Raw genomic sequence first — 16,845 nt, forward strand, 5'->3', positions numbered from 1 at the left:
AAGTCCCGCCCGGGCCGGCACGCGGGCGCCCGGCTTCCAGAGGCTTCGGCCGCAGGGGCAGCGCCGCGCCCCCGGCCCGTCCGGCGGCCCGGGGCCCGGGGCGGAGGCGCCTCCGGACGCCGGGGCTGGGGACGTGGGCGCGGCAACGGGGTGGCTGGGGGGCACCGCTGCGCCCCGAGCCCGTGCCCGGACTCGCCGGGGGTTTCCATTGCTCGGTGAGAGTTTCGGCGGCCGGGAGAGAAAGGGAGGGAGGTGCGTGGCGAGCGCACGCCGGGCGGGTCGAGGGCGGGTCGGGCCGCGCGGGCGCCGGGGCAGCGGCCGAAGCTCGGCCGTGGGGCTCGCGCGTCTCCCCCGCTCTGCCCGGGCCTCGCCGCGCCCGCGAGCCGCTCCGCTCCGGTACGTTTCTACCTCCTTTTTGTCTCGCTCCCTGTCTTTCGGTCTCCCCATCCGACTGCCCGTGTCTCTCGTCTCTCTCTTTCTGTCCCCCTCTCTGTTCGGTCCCTTTCTTTCTGTTTCTTCTCCCCTTCTGCCTTCGTGTTCAGTCTCCCTGGGTTTGTGCCTCTGCCTTTATGTTCTCTCTGTCTCTCCGTCCTGCCCCTCTGGGGGAGTCCCTCAGGGTCTGTGCATCTCCCTGACCCCCCACCCTCAAATTCAGACAACCCCCCAGTGTCGGAGGCACGAGCCCCCCCAGTGGGGCTCATGAATAGTTTCCTAGACCCGGTAAAAGAAGCGAAACCGTTCCCCTCCCTTCCGCTTGCCCCCGGGGCCTGGCCTGGGTCATCCCCCTGGAATTGAGTCTGGGGCAGGGGGAGCCAGCCTTTCCGGGGGCTCAGTTTTCTTAAGAATTCCACCCCCGCGAGGCGGCCCGGACAACGGGGCCCCGCTGCCGGCCACCTGCCCGCCCCACTCCCTGGGCGGGGCGGTTCTGATCTTTTACAAGCCGCTGTAAAGGGGGCAGCTGCCTGCCTTGGCGAGGCCAGGGGCTTGGCAGGCATCAGGGGAGAAGGGCACATTTTCAGGCTTTCTGAGGCCCTCGCCCAGCTGGAGGACACCAGCCTGTAACTACGGGAACCCCAGGAAAACAGAGGTCAGGGCTGGAGGCCAAAGGCTGGGCGCTGGCTGGGGAGGGCGGTGGGGAAGCAATTTGTCAACAAGGAGCCCCTCACCCTTTGTTACTGTGGAAACCACCAGCCTCCAGAAACTCCCCCAGATGCTGCGACTGCTTGGGTGTGGTTTGCCTTTAGTTGGGGCCAAAGAAAAGGCGAGACTGGAGCATTTCCTTGGTGACCCTGGGCACCCCCCCCCACCCGCCGCAAGCTGGACCTCTTTTCTCCTGGGCCTGCGCCTTGGAGGGGTGGATGGGGGGGAGTAGGTGGTCTGCATTAGCCACGGGTATATCCTCATTCTTTTAAAGTGAGATTTCAGACTGAGTTTGGCTCTTTCTCCCCACCCCCAGCCCCAAGGGTCGGAGGCTGCGGAGTGGGCAGGGATGCTGGTGAGGTCTGCAGTGGGACTTCTGCTGAGCAGATGTGTGGTGGGCCCTGCAGCAGCTCATTAGCATAGATTTGTTTTGGAGACCGTTTTTGGTCTGTGGGCAGGAGGGTCTGCAGGTGGGAGAGCCGTGGCCTGCGTCTGGGGGCTGTAGCCCGGAAGCTGGAGCCACCTGGCAGAGGCGGGCAGGCCTTTGGAGCATGGGCCTGGCCCTGTGTGTCAGCCCCCTGGACAGTTAGTTCATGCTCTGCCAGCGCAGGGAGGAAGGAAGCCACCCTGCGGTGAGACTGGGGTCATGGAATCACAGTGGCCTTAAGCAACACGCTGGAGCCAGACTGCCCGTGAGGGAATCTGCTTAAATGGACATTCCCAGGCCATGCTCCCTCTTCTAGAGCAGGCAAACGTGGGGCTCAGGAAGGCAAAGCAAATGTTCAGTGGCTCCGTCTGTAACTATTAGACTCTCCCGCACCCAGGCACACAGTGAGTCAATGGATGAGCTTGGGCCTGAACTTGTCCTTGGACCTCAGGGTGGGCCCGGGAGAGCCTGCTGAGCGGATCAGGGCTGGGGTCTGACGCCTCTTGGCCTGCATCCCAGAGCGACCTTTCTAGCTACACCATTCAAGGAAGTCCCTGTGCTCATTCCAAGACCTGCAGGGACTGCCCCAGCCTGGCTGAGCCCAAGCCTAGGGCTGTGGCCACAGAGGCCACGCCCTCCGCACCCGCAGCGGGGACAGCCTGGCAGCCAGGCCCAGCCTGTTTTCTCCGGTGGGGGGGTTCCTAAGGGGTTGATCTCTCCAAGACCCTGTCTCTTCAGTCAGTGGCCCCAGGGTGAGAGTCTGAGTGAGTTCTTCCTCTCGGCTCCCGCCCTGTCCGGTCCAGGTGGGAGGCAGCACTCTACAGTTTATAAAACCCTTTCTGAGCTATCATCTCATATGGTTGAGTTTCCCCTAAATCCACTCTCATCAGGGCAACTGCAACCCCGGATTTAGATATTTTCAGGACCCGCCCAGGATCTGGTGGGAGGAGGTGAGGGAGGGGGAGGGCAATGGGCATCTTGCAGGAGGCAGGGGGGTGGGGGCAGAGTTCAGGGACCCCAGGCTAGCCCTAGGGGTGACGTTACGGAGGCTTTATTCCGTGGCAGCCGCCCTCTGCAGGCCTTTCTGTGAACTTCGTGTGCCCACCTTACAGATGAGGAAATTGAGGCACAGAAAGTTTAAGTTGGCTGAGGTAGGATGTGAACCTGGGTCTGTGGCAGTCAGTGGTGGGGAACCGAGAGCTGGCCCTGTGTGTATGTGGACAGGAAAAGCGGGGGGGGGGGTGCTGGGGTCATCTGGTCTGATCAGTTCAAGAACAACACACCACAAACGCCATGTGCTTGCTGTGCAAATCTCCATGTCGCCCGGATGCTGGGCCCACAGATAGAAGCCTCTATCCGACTCAGGTGGGGCTGTAGGTGGGAAAGGTGCCAGGAGAGGTTATGGGAGCAGGAGTTGAAGTTGGGGAGAAGCTGCCTTTGCCACCAAGGATTTGCCAGGCCTGCCCTCACCTGCTCCCACACCAGGCTGGTTGCTGTAGGGAACGGTGACACCAGGGGCCTGTGTGGATGTGTGACTGGCGGTGAGTGGACCATTCTAGCAAGAAAATCCTGGTGTACGTGGCCTGAATATTCAGGTTTGCCCCAGAGAGGAAACGGGCAGCAATTGTTCAGTTCTTACAGAAAATCGACTCTGCTCTACGAAGGGTTTCACAGTAGGTGTGGGTGGGCTAGAGGTCTCCCTGGAAATCTAGGCCCCTCCAGTGACTTGAAGACTTCATTCCAGGCCCTAGAATCCAGGAAGTGGGGTGGGTGGCTCCCGTCAGCAGTGCTCTTATGGGGGCCACTTCCCTGGGGAGTTTGGGGGGCCATAGCTCCTAACCTGGCTGGGCCTCAGAATCATGTGAGAGCGCTTGTAGATGATGCCCAGGCCACGGCCTGGACCTGTGGGGTCAGAATATCCAGGGCTGGGGCCCGGGCATGTGGGTTTTGGCAAGCATCTCCGGGAAGATGCTAGGTTCTGGGAGGGGTGGAAACAGAGAGAGAGGACCCCGAAGGCCCAACCATGAAGCCTGTTCTTGCTGCCCCACCCCCGGCCCCTCCCCAGGGACCTTCTGAACCAAGGATCCTGAGAAAGCCACCCAGCGGCTCTGCTGTGTTTGTCCACTGCCCTGTTCTCTGGTGTGAGAGATCTGGGTGCTCACCTCCTTGGTCTGTGCCTCAGTTTCCACGGTGCTGGCGTGGGTCAGCCAGCGACCCCTCCCCTCCCCCAGGGAACTTTCTGTGTTGTTCGCAGCCTCAGGATGTGTCTGGTGTTTGCACAAGGCCTCTGAGGATCTGGGGGGTTTGGATTTGGGGGTGGCAGTGGGGTGGTGAGAAGACATCCCCCCCGCCCCGGGCTGAGGATGCCCCCATTGAAATCTCCCCACGACTCTGAGGCAGGTTGTGTTAGGCCTTTCCTGAGGCTCCAAGGACCCAGGGATTAGCCCTGGCTGCATTATTGTCAGTTGGTGTGTGTGTGTGTGTGTGTGTGTGTGAGGGGGTGTGTGTGGGGTCTCATGGGCATTGGAGTCAGGAGTGGGACTTGAACTCTGCTCCCAGGTAGTGTGAATAAGGATAAGAGACGTAGCCTGCTGGGGCAGGGAGCCCCAGGCCTCTTGCCAGCTCCGGACCCTTCCCTGGACACCTTCTCTTCCTCTGTTTCTGGCTTTATCCTCTGGGAGCCGTTCCATCTGCAAAGGTAGCAGGTGCTTACCTTGCTACTATCCATGCTCAAATCCTGGTGTTAGTCAATCCTGATCTTGTAAGCTTGAGCAAATCTCTTAACCTCCCTGTGCCTCAGTTTCTTCCTCTATAGAATGGGGGAGATAGTAGTATCTATCTCATGGGGTCGTTGTAAGGACCGCATAAATGCCTACATGTTAGAAGTACCCAGAACAGTGCCTAGTCCACAGTTAGTACCAGCTCTTCCTACTGTGAGACAGGCAGGGAATGTGCTGGGCTGTTAGTGATGAAGCCCCTCTCCTTGCTTTTACGAGTGCAGTCCCTTCAGCCAGGAGCTCCCCCCTCTCTCCATCATTGGCAACTCACTGCAGTCCTGAATTACATCCAGAATTAAGGGGGCGCCTGGGTGGCTCTGTCGGTTAAGCATCTGCCTTCGGCTCAGGTCCTGATCTCAGGGTCCTGGGATCGAGCCCCGCATCGGGCTCCCTGCTCAGTGGGGAGCCTGCTTCTCCCTCTCCCACTCCCCCTGCTTGTGTTCCCTCTCTCTCTCTCTCAAATAAATAAATTCCTAAAAATAAATCCAGAATTAAGAATCTCTCCTTCTCTGCACTCCAGCCATCTCTGACTATCTGTACAGCTGCTTCCTCGAAACCCACCTCCTTTGACCTCCTCCTCTAGGCTCTGAGCTCTGAGTGGGTGTAGGGTCTGGGGCCCCAGCTCCCTTGCCCTCACCCTTGCCTCTGTCTCCCCCACCACCTAGAAGGTGCTCAGTGGACTGAGCGCTAAACTGCAGGGAACCGCACGTCTCAGTGGAAGAGCATTGCTTGGCCCGATTTGCCGGGGTGGGGGGCCTTGGGGATGACCCCTTGGCAAAGCAAGGGGGGTTGTTGGCCTGGGGAAATCCGTCTTCCCACCCTGGCGTTCTAGGAGTCCCATGACTTGTGGCGTGACCTTCAGGGAGGGAGGAAGAGATGAGAATCCGTGGGTGAGGCTCTTGTCGGAGGAAGGAAGGTCCCCCTGCTGTCTAAAAAAATTGGCTGAGTTGGCTCTTGAAAAAACAAAAAAAGCATAAACCAACAAAAAAGAAAACCTGCTAGCAAAGAGCTCACCCCAGCGTGAGGGGGGCAGCAGGGATTCTTGGGGGTTGGGTGTGAGGGCGGCCAGAACATGGGTGCATCCGATGGCAAGTGTGTGTGGGTGGGAGAGACTAGCCCGGGGTCCCCCCTGCCTCCTGCTCGCGCCCAGGGGCCTGAGGCCTGCCCCGCCTTCCCTGCGCCTTCCCAGGGGATGAGGACTGGCCTGAGCTAGGGGCCTGCTGATTGCATCCTCCCAGGCCTTCTCCCCAGCAGTGCTGTACTCCCCATCTTAGGGTAGGGGCAAGTAGGTGCAGAGAGGTGAGCTTTATTTCTGGAAGTCACACAGCTCCCAGGTGGGAAGGCCAGACTTGAACCGGGGGACTCCAGGGGCCATGCTTGTGGTGGGGGCAGGGCAGTTGGCCAGAGCTCAGGGCTGCTGGCCTGGACAAGCAGACCGTGGCTCCAGCCCCCTCTGAGGTTGGCGTACAGGACACCCCCCCCCCCCCACTCCGTGGGCACCGCTGGATTAGCTCTGGCCTGTGTACTTGCTATAACCTGACCCTAATAACCAGTCCCCATGCTCTAGGCCCGTGACTCCCCTAAAACCTCACCACTGCCCTCTCAATAAGCCTTGTTATTCCCCACCCCCAGTCTCAGCTCTGCCCCCCCTTTAGCCTGGTCCTGGCCCATGGCTGCCATTCCAAACCCCACCAAATTCAGCTGCAAAGCAGACCCGCGGAGCTCCAGGCTACTTCCATACCACCCCGGTCTCAACTCCCAGTCACCTCCCGCCCAGCCTGGTCTTCCTGAGGAATTGCCGCAGGGTCAGGTAGAGGACAAAGTCCCCAGACCTGTCTGAGGTGTCTGAGAGAGCTGCGGCCTCGGGTGGTCCCCGCGAGGCCCCTCGTGGTGTGCTGTGGTCAGACCCCGACTCAGAGCCTAATTCCCTGGGCACAGAAGAGGACTCCGTGGGGTCAGGGAGCCTCCTGGGTGCCCAGCTTGTTGAAAAATTAGTTAGGCCGCCAGTTAGGAATGAGTCCGTTCTATTTGGTTAGGATGTGGTTGTACTGAAAACATGGGCTTTGCTGTCCATCTTGTGAGTGAGACCGGAAATACGTGGGTGAGAGCCAGGGTCATGACACAAACGCATTTGGGATGGGGCAGGCCGTCCCGACTCACCTCCTACTGCTCTCCCCGCTTCACCCCTCCCTGCTGGCTGAGAGCAGGGGTCACCCAGGCGTTGGGGTCCAGTGAGATGGGACTTGTCTCTGCTTCTGGAGACCTCCTGCAGGGAGAAGGGGCTGAGCAGAACTTCGTGGGTGGAGGGAACACAGTGATGTGGAGGTGGTCACAGCCCTGCAGCAGGCCTGGGCCATCCCCTAGAGCCCAGCTGAGCCAACCCACCTAGGTTTTCCCTGGAGCAGCAGACAAGACCCCCAACCCCTCCCCCTTCCTGGACACTTCACCAAGGAGGCGGGCTGAGGGTAGGATCATTCTGAACGGGAACGTCCCCACTCTAGTGCTGGACATCTGGGGGATAGCACCTGGCCCTGGGCCCCAACTCGGCCACGCCCGGGCCCCTCTTGGGACCGTCCCAAGGCATGGAATCCAAGACTGACTGAGCTGGACCAGTTCCCGAGCCTGGCTCCATGTCAGAGGCACCTTGGAAGCTTGCTAGAAATTCGGCTCCATGTCAGAGGCATCTTGGAAGCTTGCTAGAAATTCGAAGGCCTGCTCCACCCTAGTACCTCACTCCGCAAGTCCCCAGGGGTCTCAGGGGATTCTCATGATCTGCCGGGTTTGGAAACCAGCGGTCCAGGGCACCTCACTCATTTTAGAGGTCGGGACACTGAGGCCTGGGTGTCTAGGGTCGCACAGTAGGTGCGGACTCCTTGCTCCCCATCCAGTGCCCTTTCCCATGTCCTGTCCCCAGAGCACCCCCTTGCAGGCCTTGCCCTCATTTCCAAGTAGCTCTGAAGCCTCCCTCTTCCATACATTTGGAGGTGGGGGAGAGGGCAAAGCCTAGGGAGGTTGAAGTTGGGGAACACTGGGAGAGCCCCCTCTAAGAGCAGTCCTTTAGACACACGCTGCCCTGCAGCGCCATCTTCTGGCAAATTCTGGTATTAGCGTCTCCTTCCATCCAGTTTACAGAGGGTCAAGCGCTTGTTTTGTTCTTGAAGGTTGGGATGGAACTGGGGATAAATAAGGATGTTTGTAAAGACTCAGGGCTTGAGGCTCTGGTGGGGCATCCAAAAAAGAAATAGCCTGGTCCGGGGTTAGCTGTTTCGCCTGACTCCCAGCCAGCCAAGGTGGCCCAAGAAGTCACAGTGCTGGACGGAGGTTAGCTTTCCTGGTGGCTGACCCGCGGGCGGCGTGCCCAGGAGACGTGCCGGGTGGCCAGCCCCTCGAGGGCAGGCACTGCGTTTCCTGGGCAAGCTTTTGTGTTTCCCAGAGGGCCCGAAGCATCACAGTCCTCTGCCATCCCGTCTCTCCATCCCCATTTCTTAGATGAAGAAACCGAGGCACAGACATAAAAAGTAACTTGCTCGAAGCTGCACAGGAGGGTATCAAAATAACACCCGCAGAGCGTGCGTTCTCTGCTAGCCTTACCGCTGAGGGCTTTCGTGCCGTCTTCCTGACGCCCATCCCACGCGCATATGTTAGCAGCCCCACTGTCGGGGTCCAGAAAGGAGAAGTAACTTGTCCAAGGTTGTGCTTCACTGGCAAGAGGTGGAGCTAGGATTCGAACCCAGGCAGTCGGGGGTCAGAGCCCACGTTTGTCGCACCACCGTCCCCTCTGTCCATGGCCCGCTGGGCCCCACTGGCCTCACCTGCAGTCTGTGCTCAGTCCTAGGGCTCTGGAGGCCACGGGCACAATGCTTCGGGTCCTGGTTGGGGCCGTCCTCCCCGCAATGCTGCTGGCCGCCCCGCCGCCCATCAACAAGCTGGCCCTGTTCCCGGACAAGAGCGCCTGGTGTGAGGCCAAGAACATCACCCAGATCGTGGGCCACAGCGGCTGTGAGGCCAAGTCCATCCAGAACAGGTGCGATGCAGGGGCATGGGGGGAGGGGCTGGGGACGGGGCCGGAGGGGGCAGGAGGGAGGCAGAGGACGGGGCGGCCCATCCCCGCTGCCGCGGTGTCACAGGCACAGTGACCTCTCCTCCCGCAGGGCGTGCCTAGGACAGTGCTTCAGCTACAGCGTTCCCAACACCTTCCCGCAGTCCACCGAATCCCTGGTTCACTGTGACTCCTGCATGCCGGCGCAGTCCATGTGGGAGATCGTGAGTACCGCCGCTGCCCCTGCCTGCCCGGCCTCCACCCACAGCCTGCGCGGGCCGTGGCCGCAGGGCATAGCGTTCAGCACCCACCGTGTGCCGGGGCCGAGCCTTGTGCTGGGGATCCAGACACGGCCCTTGCCGCGGGATGGCTTATGCGTCTGACGCCAGTGTGCACGGGACAAGAGATCTTTCTTACGTCAGTCACACGATGAAATCCTTTCAGTGGTTTCCTGTTGTTTTAAGATGAGACCCAAATCCTTGCTGGGTCCCACAGTGCCCAGCATGGCCTGGCTTCCCAGGCTCTTGAGTTTGTCTCGCCTCTCTCATCCTTTTTACTTGCTTGACACTTGACATCAACATGCTTTCTTTCAATCTCTTACACCTGCTCTGCTTGCTACTACCACAGGGCCTTTGCACATGCTCTTTTCCCTGTTTGGAATAACTTTCTTCTCCTCACCCAGTTAATGTCTATTCATTCTTCTGCTCTTGGCTCAGCACTATTCTCAGTGCCCTTTCCCATCCCCCTGAGCACCGTGTGCCTCACAGTTTTCCATCTGCATTTGGGTGATTGTGACAAGTCTTTTCCCCCCTGCTAGGCTCTGAATTCTTTGAGGGACCATGCCTATCCTGTGTCCCTGGCACTGGCAGGGAGTAGGTGCTCTGTGGAAAAGGGAGGAAGGATGGGAAAACGGAAGAGCTGTTGGAAAAGTGTTAATTAGGAGAAGAGCGAGACCCTGCAAGGTCCAGTAGGGCAGACCTAGGCTGGGCTGCGGCTTTGGGATGGGGCTCTTTGAGGAAGTGATGTCTGAGCGCAGACCCAAAGGTTAAGTAGAAGTTAAGTGGGCCAGTTTGGGGTAGGTGGTCCAGGGTGGGTTAGGTGAGGACCTTCCAGGCAGAGGGAACAGCATGTGCAAAGTCTCGGGCAGATCAGGCAGCTCAGAGTTGGTGGGAGTGGCACAAGGTCAGGGGTGGAGAGGCAGCCTGAAAGTCCTGGGGGGGGCCTTGGTAAGGAGTCTGGACTTTTCTTCAAGTGCAGTGGGGAGCACTGAGGGGGATTGTGGGCAGGGCAGGCCCCGTTGGATTTCTCCCCTCAGGCTGCTGTGAGGGAATGGGTAGGGAGGTGGCAGGACTGGCTGAGAAGAGACAAGTCGGGCGGCTCCTGAAGGGGCTCGCCCTCCTCCCTGTGGAGGGGCCCACAGAGCTAACTGGGGTACCCCCCCCAGGTGGGCTCAGGCATTTTGGGGTCTCTGGGATTGTTGGTCCCGTGAGGAGTGTTGTTGCCCTTGGGGCCTCTGGAAACATGTTTTCCCTTCTCTCCTGTCCTCTGCAGGTGACCTTGGAGTGCCCCGGCCACGAGGAGGTGCCCCGGGTGGACAAGCTGGTGGAGAAGATTCTGCACTGTAGCTGCCAGGCGTGCGGCAAGGAGCCGAGCCACGGGCTGAGCGTCTACGTGCAGGGCGAGGACACGCCGGGCTCCCAGCCGGGCACCCATCCCCACCCCCACCCTGGCGGGCAGACCCCCGAGCCCGAGGATCCCCCCGGGGCCCCCCACGTGGGCGAAGAGGGGGCTGAGGACTGAGGCCCCAACTCTTCCTCCCCTCTCGTCCCCTGTGGAATGTTGGGTCTCACCCTTGGGGGAACGGTGGGGAGAAAGGCTGGAGCCCCCCTTTGGCACTGGATGGACTTGGATTCAGGCTTGGACTGGGAATGCTTTCCGGTTGCCATGGAGATCTGAAGGGAGGGGTTGGGGCCAAGCTGCACAATTTAATATATTCAAGAGAGAGGGGAGGTAGCAGAGGTCTTCAGGGTTCTTTTTCAGATGGGGGGGTGGTTCTCTTCCTTTCTGCCTCCTAGAGATGTGCCTTCGGGAGGGGGAGGAGGTTGGCTAAGCTGCTGAGGTGGGTGTGAGGTCCTCACCGCCCCTGGTGGGGCAGGGCCCCTGGGGTGCAGATGGTGGAGCGGGGGCCCTGAGCTGAGGGTGGGCTCCTTGCCAGCAGCAGCCTTGAGAGAGGGGCTGGGCCCAGGCTATAGGAAGACCCCTGGCAGAAGCTCTAGCCCCGTAGGCTTCCCCAAAGGCCTCCCATCCCCAGGACAGCTTCTCCCCAGTGGCACCGAAATGGCCCTCCCTCAATGGCGTGCTTGGGAGTCAGGTCTGGGCAGGACCCTGCTGACTCATGGCCCTGGAGCTGGGAGCCAGGCTCTTGGGGCCTCTCTGGCTTCCTTGGCTTTCCAGGCGGTGGAGGAAGGCAAGGGAGGAGACTACCTGGGCCAGGGGGAGGGGAGGGCTCCGGGACCATCACCGGAGTATCCCTCTTCCCCTCCCTCTCCAAGATGGTAGTGCCTGCCACTGCCCCCCAAGTTTTGGGCCCCTCGGAAAGCTGATGGAGCCAGCCTTCCCCTCCTGGGGAGCTCTTTCTAAATGTCTGACGGCGGGGAGGCTCCAAGGAGGGACCTGGGTGGGATGGACTCTGGCTGAGCCTCAAGAAACCAAGAAGAGGAGGGGGGAGGGGTCATGGCGGCCAGTGTCCCCACAGCTCTCCAGCACCCCGTCCCACCCATCACCTCCCTCCCAGCTGCACTTTAACCCAGAGGGGGAGTGGGGTCCCGGGGACAGGGCGGGCGGGCACCCACACCTGCCTGTGTCTGCTCTTCTGTCCCCAGGGCGGCTGTCAGCTCCCCTGGCCTCCTGCCTGGGGCGCCCTGGCCCCCCCTCCCCATGGCTGTTCCGACAAGAGCTTCCGGAGCTTGTAACCAGTAGATTGTTTCCCTGAGTTTTCTCATGAATAAATTCGTTCAATGCTTGTGTTCTCTTCCTCACGTGGCTCTGCCGACCCAGGGTCCCTCAGTGGGCCCTCCGCGAGGCCTGGGGGAGGGGATCAGGCTGCACGGTGAGCCCTGCGAGCAGACCCTCTGTGCGGCCCAGTGGCCGCTGCCTCCCTGGCTCCCACCTCTTTCCTTGGGCGCCCATTTCCAGCCTTGTGTATACCTTGGGTGGGCCTCCAGACCAGGCACGTCTAATCGTGACCCTTGGGGGCCTCTTGGGCTTGCCTCATGCCATCTCTTCCCCCTCACAGTGACCCAGCATCAGCCCTTCCCTGGACCCCAGTCTAGCCCGGCCCAGAAGGGGAAAGAGACAAAACCAGTGGTTATAAAGGAATATATGAGGTGCGGTGCTATGCTAAGTACTTTACATAAAGTCGCTCACTGAATCCTCAGCACCACCCTGTGATGCAGATGTTGCCCGCACTGTACGGATGAGGCGTGGGAAGAGGGGAGGGATTACGTCATCTGTCCAGGGCCGGGCAGTTGGGAGATGGCAGCCAAGGGCTTGAGCCCAGGCCTGATCACTGCTGTCAGCATAACCTTAGCGCTTGTCATTTGTCCGTCTCCTGCCATGTGCCACGTGGGTGCCTGACCACCTCACAGTGACCCTGTGGGCTTGGGATCATTACCCCCATGCCATCCGGTCCCCCCAAACTCTCCATCATTGAGACACAGCAGGGCTGGTGGGCTGGGTGAGGGCCCGGACCCTTTCTTCCTCACCCACATTGCTGTAAACGCCACATACCAGGCAATTTGCATATATTAATTCTGATCCATGGAAAATCCTCCTTTTGCAACTGAGCGCGTTTATGCCCTGGGAGTGCTGTGCACGGGCGGGGAAGCCGCGGCGCCCGGAGTCTAGTCTCGCGCCCTCTAGCGACGACGGTGGTGTACCACACGCGTGATTTCCTCGGCGGACGCGGCCTTCCCTGCATGGCTGCTCTGCGCTGTTGTGCGGGTTGTGTACTTCCCAGCTCCAGAATGGCGCTCCTTGCAGTTGTGCGGACGTAACCAGCCACGGGGGCCCTGCGTCCCTGACGTGGAGTTGGATTGGAGAGAAGTATACCCACTGCGTGCAGACTTCAGTGACCCCTAGTCTGGTAGGGAGAAGCCCTGGTCATGTTAATAGCCATTCTATACGGCTGGCGGTGAGGCCTGACCCAAGGGCGCAGAGAAGATGCTACGGGGCTTCCAAGGACTCAGAGACCAGGTCCAAATGCAGGACTTCCTGGGGCCGTGTCCCCGGTGCTGGACCTCTGAGAACCCAGCACCGTGTTGGCAGGATGAATCTTGGTCAGGAGCCGCCTCCAACTTGTGTATGGAACCAGGCAGGGTAGACATATAAAGAAATTAAGAGGCTCGTTGAAAAGAAAGCAGGAAGGTGGGTTGGCGTGGCTGGTGGCAGGCCTGGAATGCTAGCCAGAGTTCAGACTTCATTCTCTTTGCAGTAAGAGCCCCGGAGGGCTCTGCACAGAGCTGGGTTTCCGAGAGAGTGGAGACGGGACGGCGGTGACTGCAATGGTCCGGGCAGAAGACAGAGACGGGAGACCATAGAGGCCAGAATGGGTGTGGGCAAAGGGGAGGCGGAGCCAGGCAGGAGAGGCGCCGCTGATTGGATTCGGGAGCAGCAGATGGGAGGAGCCAGATTTGAGTGCTGACGTCACTTGTTATGCCAGCCTGCAAATGGGCAAATGGGCGTGAGATGGGGAGTAGGGACTTCGATTTTCCTTGTCAACCTCAAGCGGAACCACCAAGAGGGCCCAGAAAAAACATTTCAGGTCCTCCTCTGCCCTTCGCTCTCCCCCCGCCCCACAGCAATGGTGGAAAGATCTTAAAATCTTTACAAGGGATTAACACTGACAGCACAGGCCCCTCTTGGCAAAGGGTGGGTAAGTAATTAGCACCAGCTACCCCGCCTTATTTGCCTACATGGAGCCTACAACTCCCAGCTCATTTTCTTCCCCTGCTCCAAGCCTCTGGGGATATCCAGTCAGCCTGGGTTTAAATTCTGGCTGCGCCACTTCCTAGCTGTGTAATCTTGAGGAGGTCAGTTAAACTCCCTGAGGCTCAGTTTGCCCATCTGCAAAATGGGGACTAATGATCACACCTCTCTTACTCCCAGGGTCATGGTGAACTTTATATAAATTAATGTACGAGTGGAGCTTGGAACAGTGCCGGGCATGTAGTAAGGACACGTGGCTGACTCAGTCCACAGAGTATGTGACTCTTGGCCTCAGGGTCCTGAGTTCAAGCCCCATGCTGGGTGTAGAGCTTACATTGCAGAACAAAACACACACACACAAGAAAAATGCCGGCTGTCACTATAATTATTGAGAATGAAAGACTGGGTCACAACTGCTGGTGGCTGGGCTGATAGTTTTGTTCATTCATTCATTGAACAGATGTTTATTGAGAGCCTGTTATGTGCTGAGGATACAGCAGTGAACAAAACAGACAAATCCCCGGCCTCATGGAGTTTATCCGGTTAATCAGCGCCTTCTGTGAGAGCAGCTTTGAGCAGGCTTCACAGCCTCCCTGGATCTCTGGCGGGCATGGAGGTCTGGGGCAGGGGACTTCAGAAGAGTCAGCTGTTCCAGCGTGGCACCGGCCTTCTCCTTCAGAGAGGGAGCTCCCCGTGGCTAGAAGTAATTGAGCAAAGGCTGAGCATCCATGAAGGTCCCTCTCTACCCTGAAAGGTTAAGGAAGTCTGGGGCTTTATTATTCCATGACGGGTATGATAAACTTAGGAGCATGAGCACACACATGGAACTTTTGAAAAAGTTCTTGAATTCAAGATAATAGTGTGGCCACAAGGTGGCACCACTACCCAGGCCCAATCTTGGAAAAAATTAAAAAAAAAAATTATAGTTAAGGGGTGCCTGGGTGGCGCACTGGGTTAAGCATCTGACTCTTGGTTTCAGCTCAGGTGGTGGTCTCAGGGTCATGAGATCGAGCCCCTGTTGGGCTTCATGCTCAGCGTGGAGTCTGCTTAAGACTCTCTCCCTCTCTCTCTCTCTGCCCCCCCTCCCGAGCCCGCGTGTGTGCGTGTGTGTGCGCGTGTGCACGTGCTCTCTCTCTCTCTCTCAAATAAATAAATAAATAAATCTTTTAAAAAAATTATAGTTAAGGGGTGCCTGGGTGGCTCAGTCGTTAAGTGTCTGCCTTCGGCTCAGGTCATGATTCCAGGGTCCTGGGATCGAGCCCCACATCAGGCTCCCTGCTCTGCAGAAAGCCTGCTTCTCCCTCTCCCACTCCCCCTGCTTGTGTTCCCTCTCTCTCTGTGTCTTTGTCAAATAAATAAATAAATAAAACCTTAAAAAAATTATAGTTAAGTACAGATCACAATATAACAAATGTCTCTGAACCTGTCACCCAGGATGAACAAATATTAACAAATTTGTCATGTTTTCTTTAGGTCTTTAAAAAAAATAATAAAGGCCCCGAATCCACAGAGCTGGTAAGCAACAGCAATGGGATCCCAAGTCTGGTCTTTATGTTTTCAGCCTAGTGCCTCATATCCTGTCCTCTGGGACATGGCAGAAGTTGTCATAGGGGTGTCATATGGGAGGGAGGACAGGCCTCCTTTTCCTGCTACATAGACCCGTCTCTGGGCACGACTGGGACTCTGGGCCCCAAATAGTGGCTTGGGGGTGGGTGGGGCGCTGCAGGGTCTTGAGGTTTTTCTGTCTTGGGTGTTGGGCAGTTCCGAGTTTCAGTTCCACTTGGTCTCTTGCTGCTGGTGACCTTGGATGAGGCCCTTGGCCTCTCTCAGCCTCAGTTTAACACCTACCTATCAGCACTATTGTAGTGGTAGGAATAAGAGAATAATAAAGCCCCTGGAACATAGAGGAATCTTATACGTGGGGGGGGGGTATGACTTTTCTGTTTCTGCGGAGGGAAAAAGACCCCCTTTGCTCTCAGATTCCCTTTATGTTGCTTTTCATTTTCTTTTTTTTTATTAAAGATTTTATTTATTTATTTGAGAGAGAGAGAATGAGAGAGCGAGCACATGAGAGGGGGGAGGGTCAGAGGGAGAAGCAGACTCCCCGCTGAGCAGGGAGCCTGATGCGGGACTCGATCCCGGGACTCCAGGATCATGACCTGAGCCGAAGGCAGTCGCTTAACCAACTGAGCCACCCAGGCGCGCCCCCCCTTTTTTTTTTTTCTAAAACAGTGATCCCTTTACGACGAATTTAAGAGTCTATTATGCTTATTGTTTATTGTCTGTCTCCTTCCACTAGAACATAAACTCCATGAAGCTGGATCTTTGTTGTGGTTACTGTAGTGTCCTAATTGGCCAGAACAGTGCCTAACATCTAGTAGGTGCTCGATAAATGTTTATTGAATGAGTGAGTGGAATCCGCAGTACTGATCTGTGAAGCATCTGGTAGAGACTCTTCTTAGCTGGGGGGGAGAGAGCACCTTCCGAGGGTGCTATCTGCAGTGCCTCTACCGCATCTGGCCTTGGGATTCCCAAATCTGTTCACACTCTGTTAGACTGGGAGTCCCAGCACATCAGGCACTTCGTGCCTGCTGCTGTCGGGGAGTGGTAGGTTTCTGCTCAAAGGACCCCGAGGAGAAGGTAACCTGCTGTTTGAAGGTTTGAAGGAAGCATTATATGGGTTATTATATATTATGTATACTATTATATACAGGTACATATGTGCATATATATGTGTGTGACATCTGGGCGTCAAGCGAACTCCCCAGTAGCTCCCAGTGGGCTCCCGCTGCTAGCGCGGCGACCCCCGCTGCGGGTGGGCAGCCCCCCAGCTGGGGAGCAGTCCTAGATAAAGGCGGCCACAGCCCCTCCTCTGAGTTCCTCCTGCGCCGCAGCCACGTCAGGTGGGAGAGGGGTGTGCGGAGACGGGGCGGGGGGGGAGGGTGGAGGCCGCGACCCGGAGGTGCGGAGGACCCCGCGCGCTGCGGGGCGGGGGCTCGGCTCTCCCCGCCCACCGCGGGGCGGGGCGCAGGCTCCGCGGCGCTGGGACCGCGCGCTCCTGGAAGCGCCACGGGCTCCTCCGCGCGCGCGGGCCCCTCGCGGTGCCTCCCGGGCTCCCTGGGCGCCTGCCCGGCCCGCGGCCGCCTCTTCTTCCCCAGCCCCGCGGCGCCTGTCGCAGTCTCTGGCAGCGGAGCAGCGCCGAGCGCCCAGGTACCGAGCGCGGGCGGGAGCGGGGTCGGCGACCCGGCGGCGGCGCGGCCGCCGCTGCTGCTCCTGTCCCCGCGGGCCAGCAGGGCGTCCTCCCGCACGCCGCAGGGGACCGTGACTGCCCAAGCCCTGGCTGCCTCTGCGTCGGCTCGGAGACCTGCCTTCCCCACCGGGGGCTTTGCTGTGGCTCACGGGCTCCCGCCCTGCCACCCCAAGTGACCGCGGCTCGCGACCTAGCGCTCCGGTACGCCCACCTGCCGCGGAGGGGG

General features: G+C 58.8%; 1 protein-coding gene across 1 annotated transcript; it reads left to right on the top strand.

Moving 5' to 3' along the window:
* The first annotated feature begins 379 nt into the window (after positions 1-379).
* LOC110574723 (neuroblastoma suppressor of tumorigenicity 1) lies at positions 380-11,407 on the top strand. Its single transcript, XM_021683511.2, has 4 exons — positions 380-396; positions 8,174-8,368; positions 8,496-8,607; positions 9,935-11,407. Exons 2-4 carry the CDS (start codon positions 8,202-8,204, stop codon positions 10,181-10,183), a joined length of 528 nt encoding a protein of 175 aa, XP_021539186.1. The 5' UTR covers positions 380-396; positions 8,174-8,201; the 3' UTR covers positions 10,184-11,407.
* The last annotated feature ends 5,438 nt before the right edge of the window (positions 11,408-16,845 follow it).

Source organism: Neomonachus schauinslandi, chromosome 4 (assembly GCF_002201575.2).
Source record: "Neomonachus schauinslandi chromosome 4, ASM220157v2, whole genome shotgun sequence".
In the NCBI taxonomy this organism is placed as follows: domain Eukaryota; kingdom Metazoa; phylum Chordata; class Mammalia; order Carnivora; family Phocidae; genus Neomonachus; species Neomonachus schauinslandi.

Excerpts from the sequence above, each read along its gene's own strand:
- LOC110574723 (XM_021683511.2), top strand. The coding sequence starts at position 8,202 with ATGCTTCGGGTCCTGGTTGGGGCCGTCCTCCCCGCAATGCTGCTGGCC. Across the intron at positions 8,369-8,495 it reads GCCAAGTCCATCCAGAACAG|GGCGTGCCTAGGACAGTGCT; the intron begins GTGCGATGCAGG and ends CTCCTCCCGCAG. Across the intron at positions 8,608-9,934 it reads CGCAGTCCATGTGGGAGATC|GTGACCTTGGAGTGCCCCGG; the intron begins GTGAGTACCGCC and ends TGTCCTCTGCAG.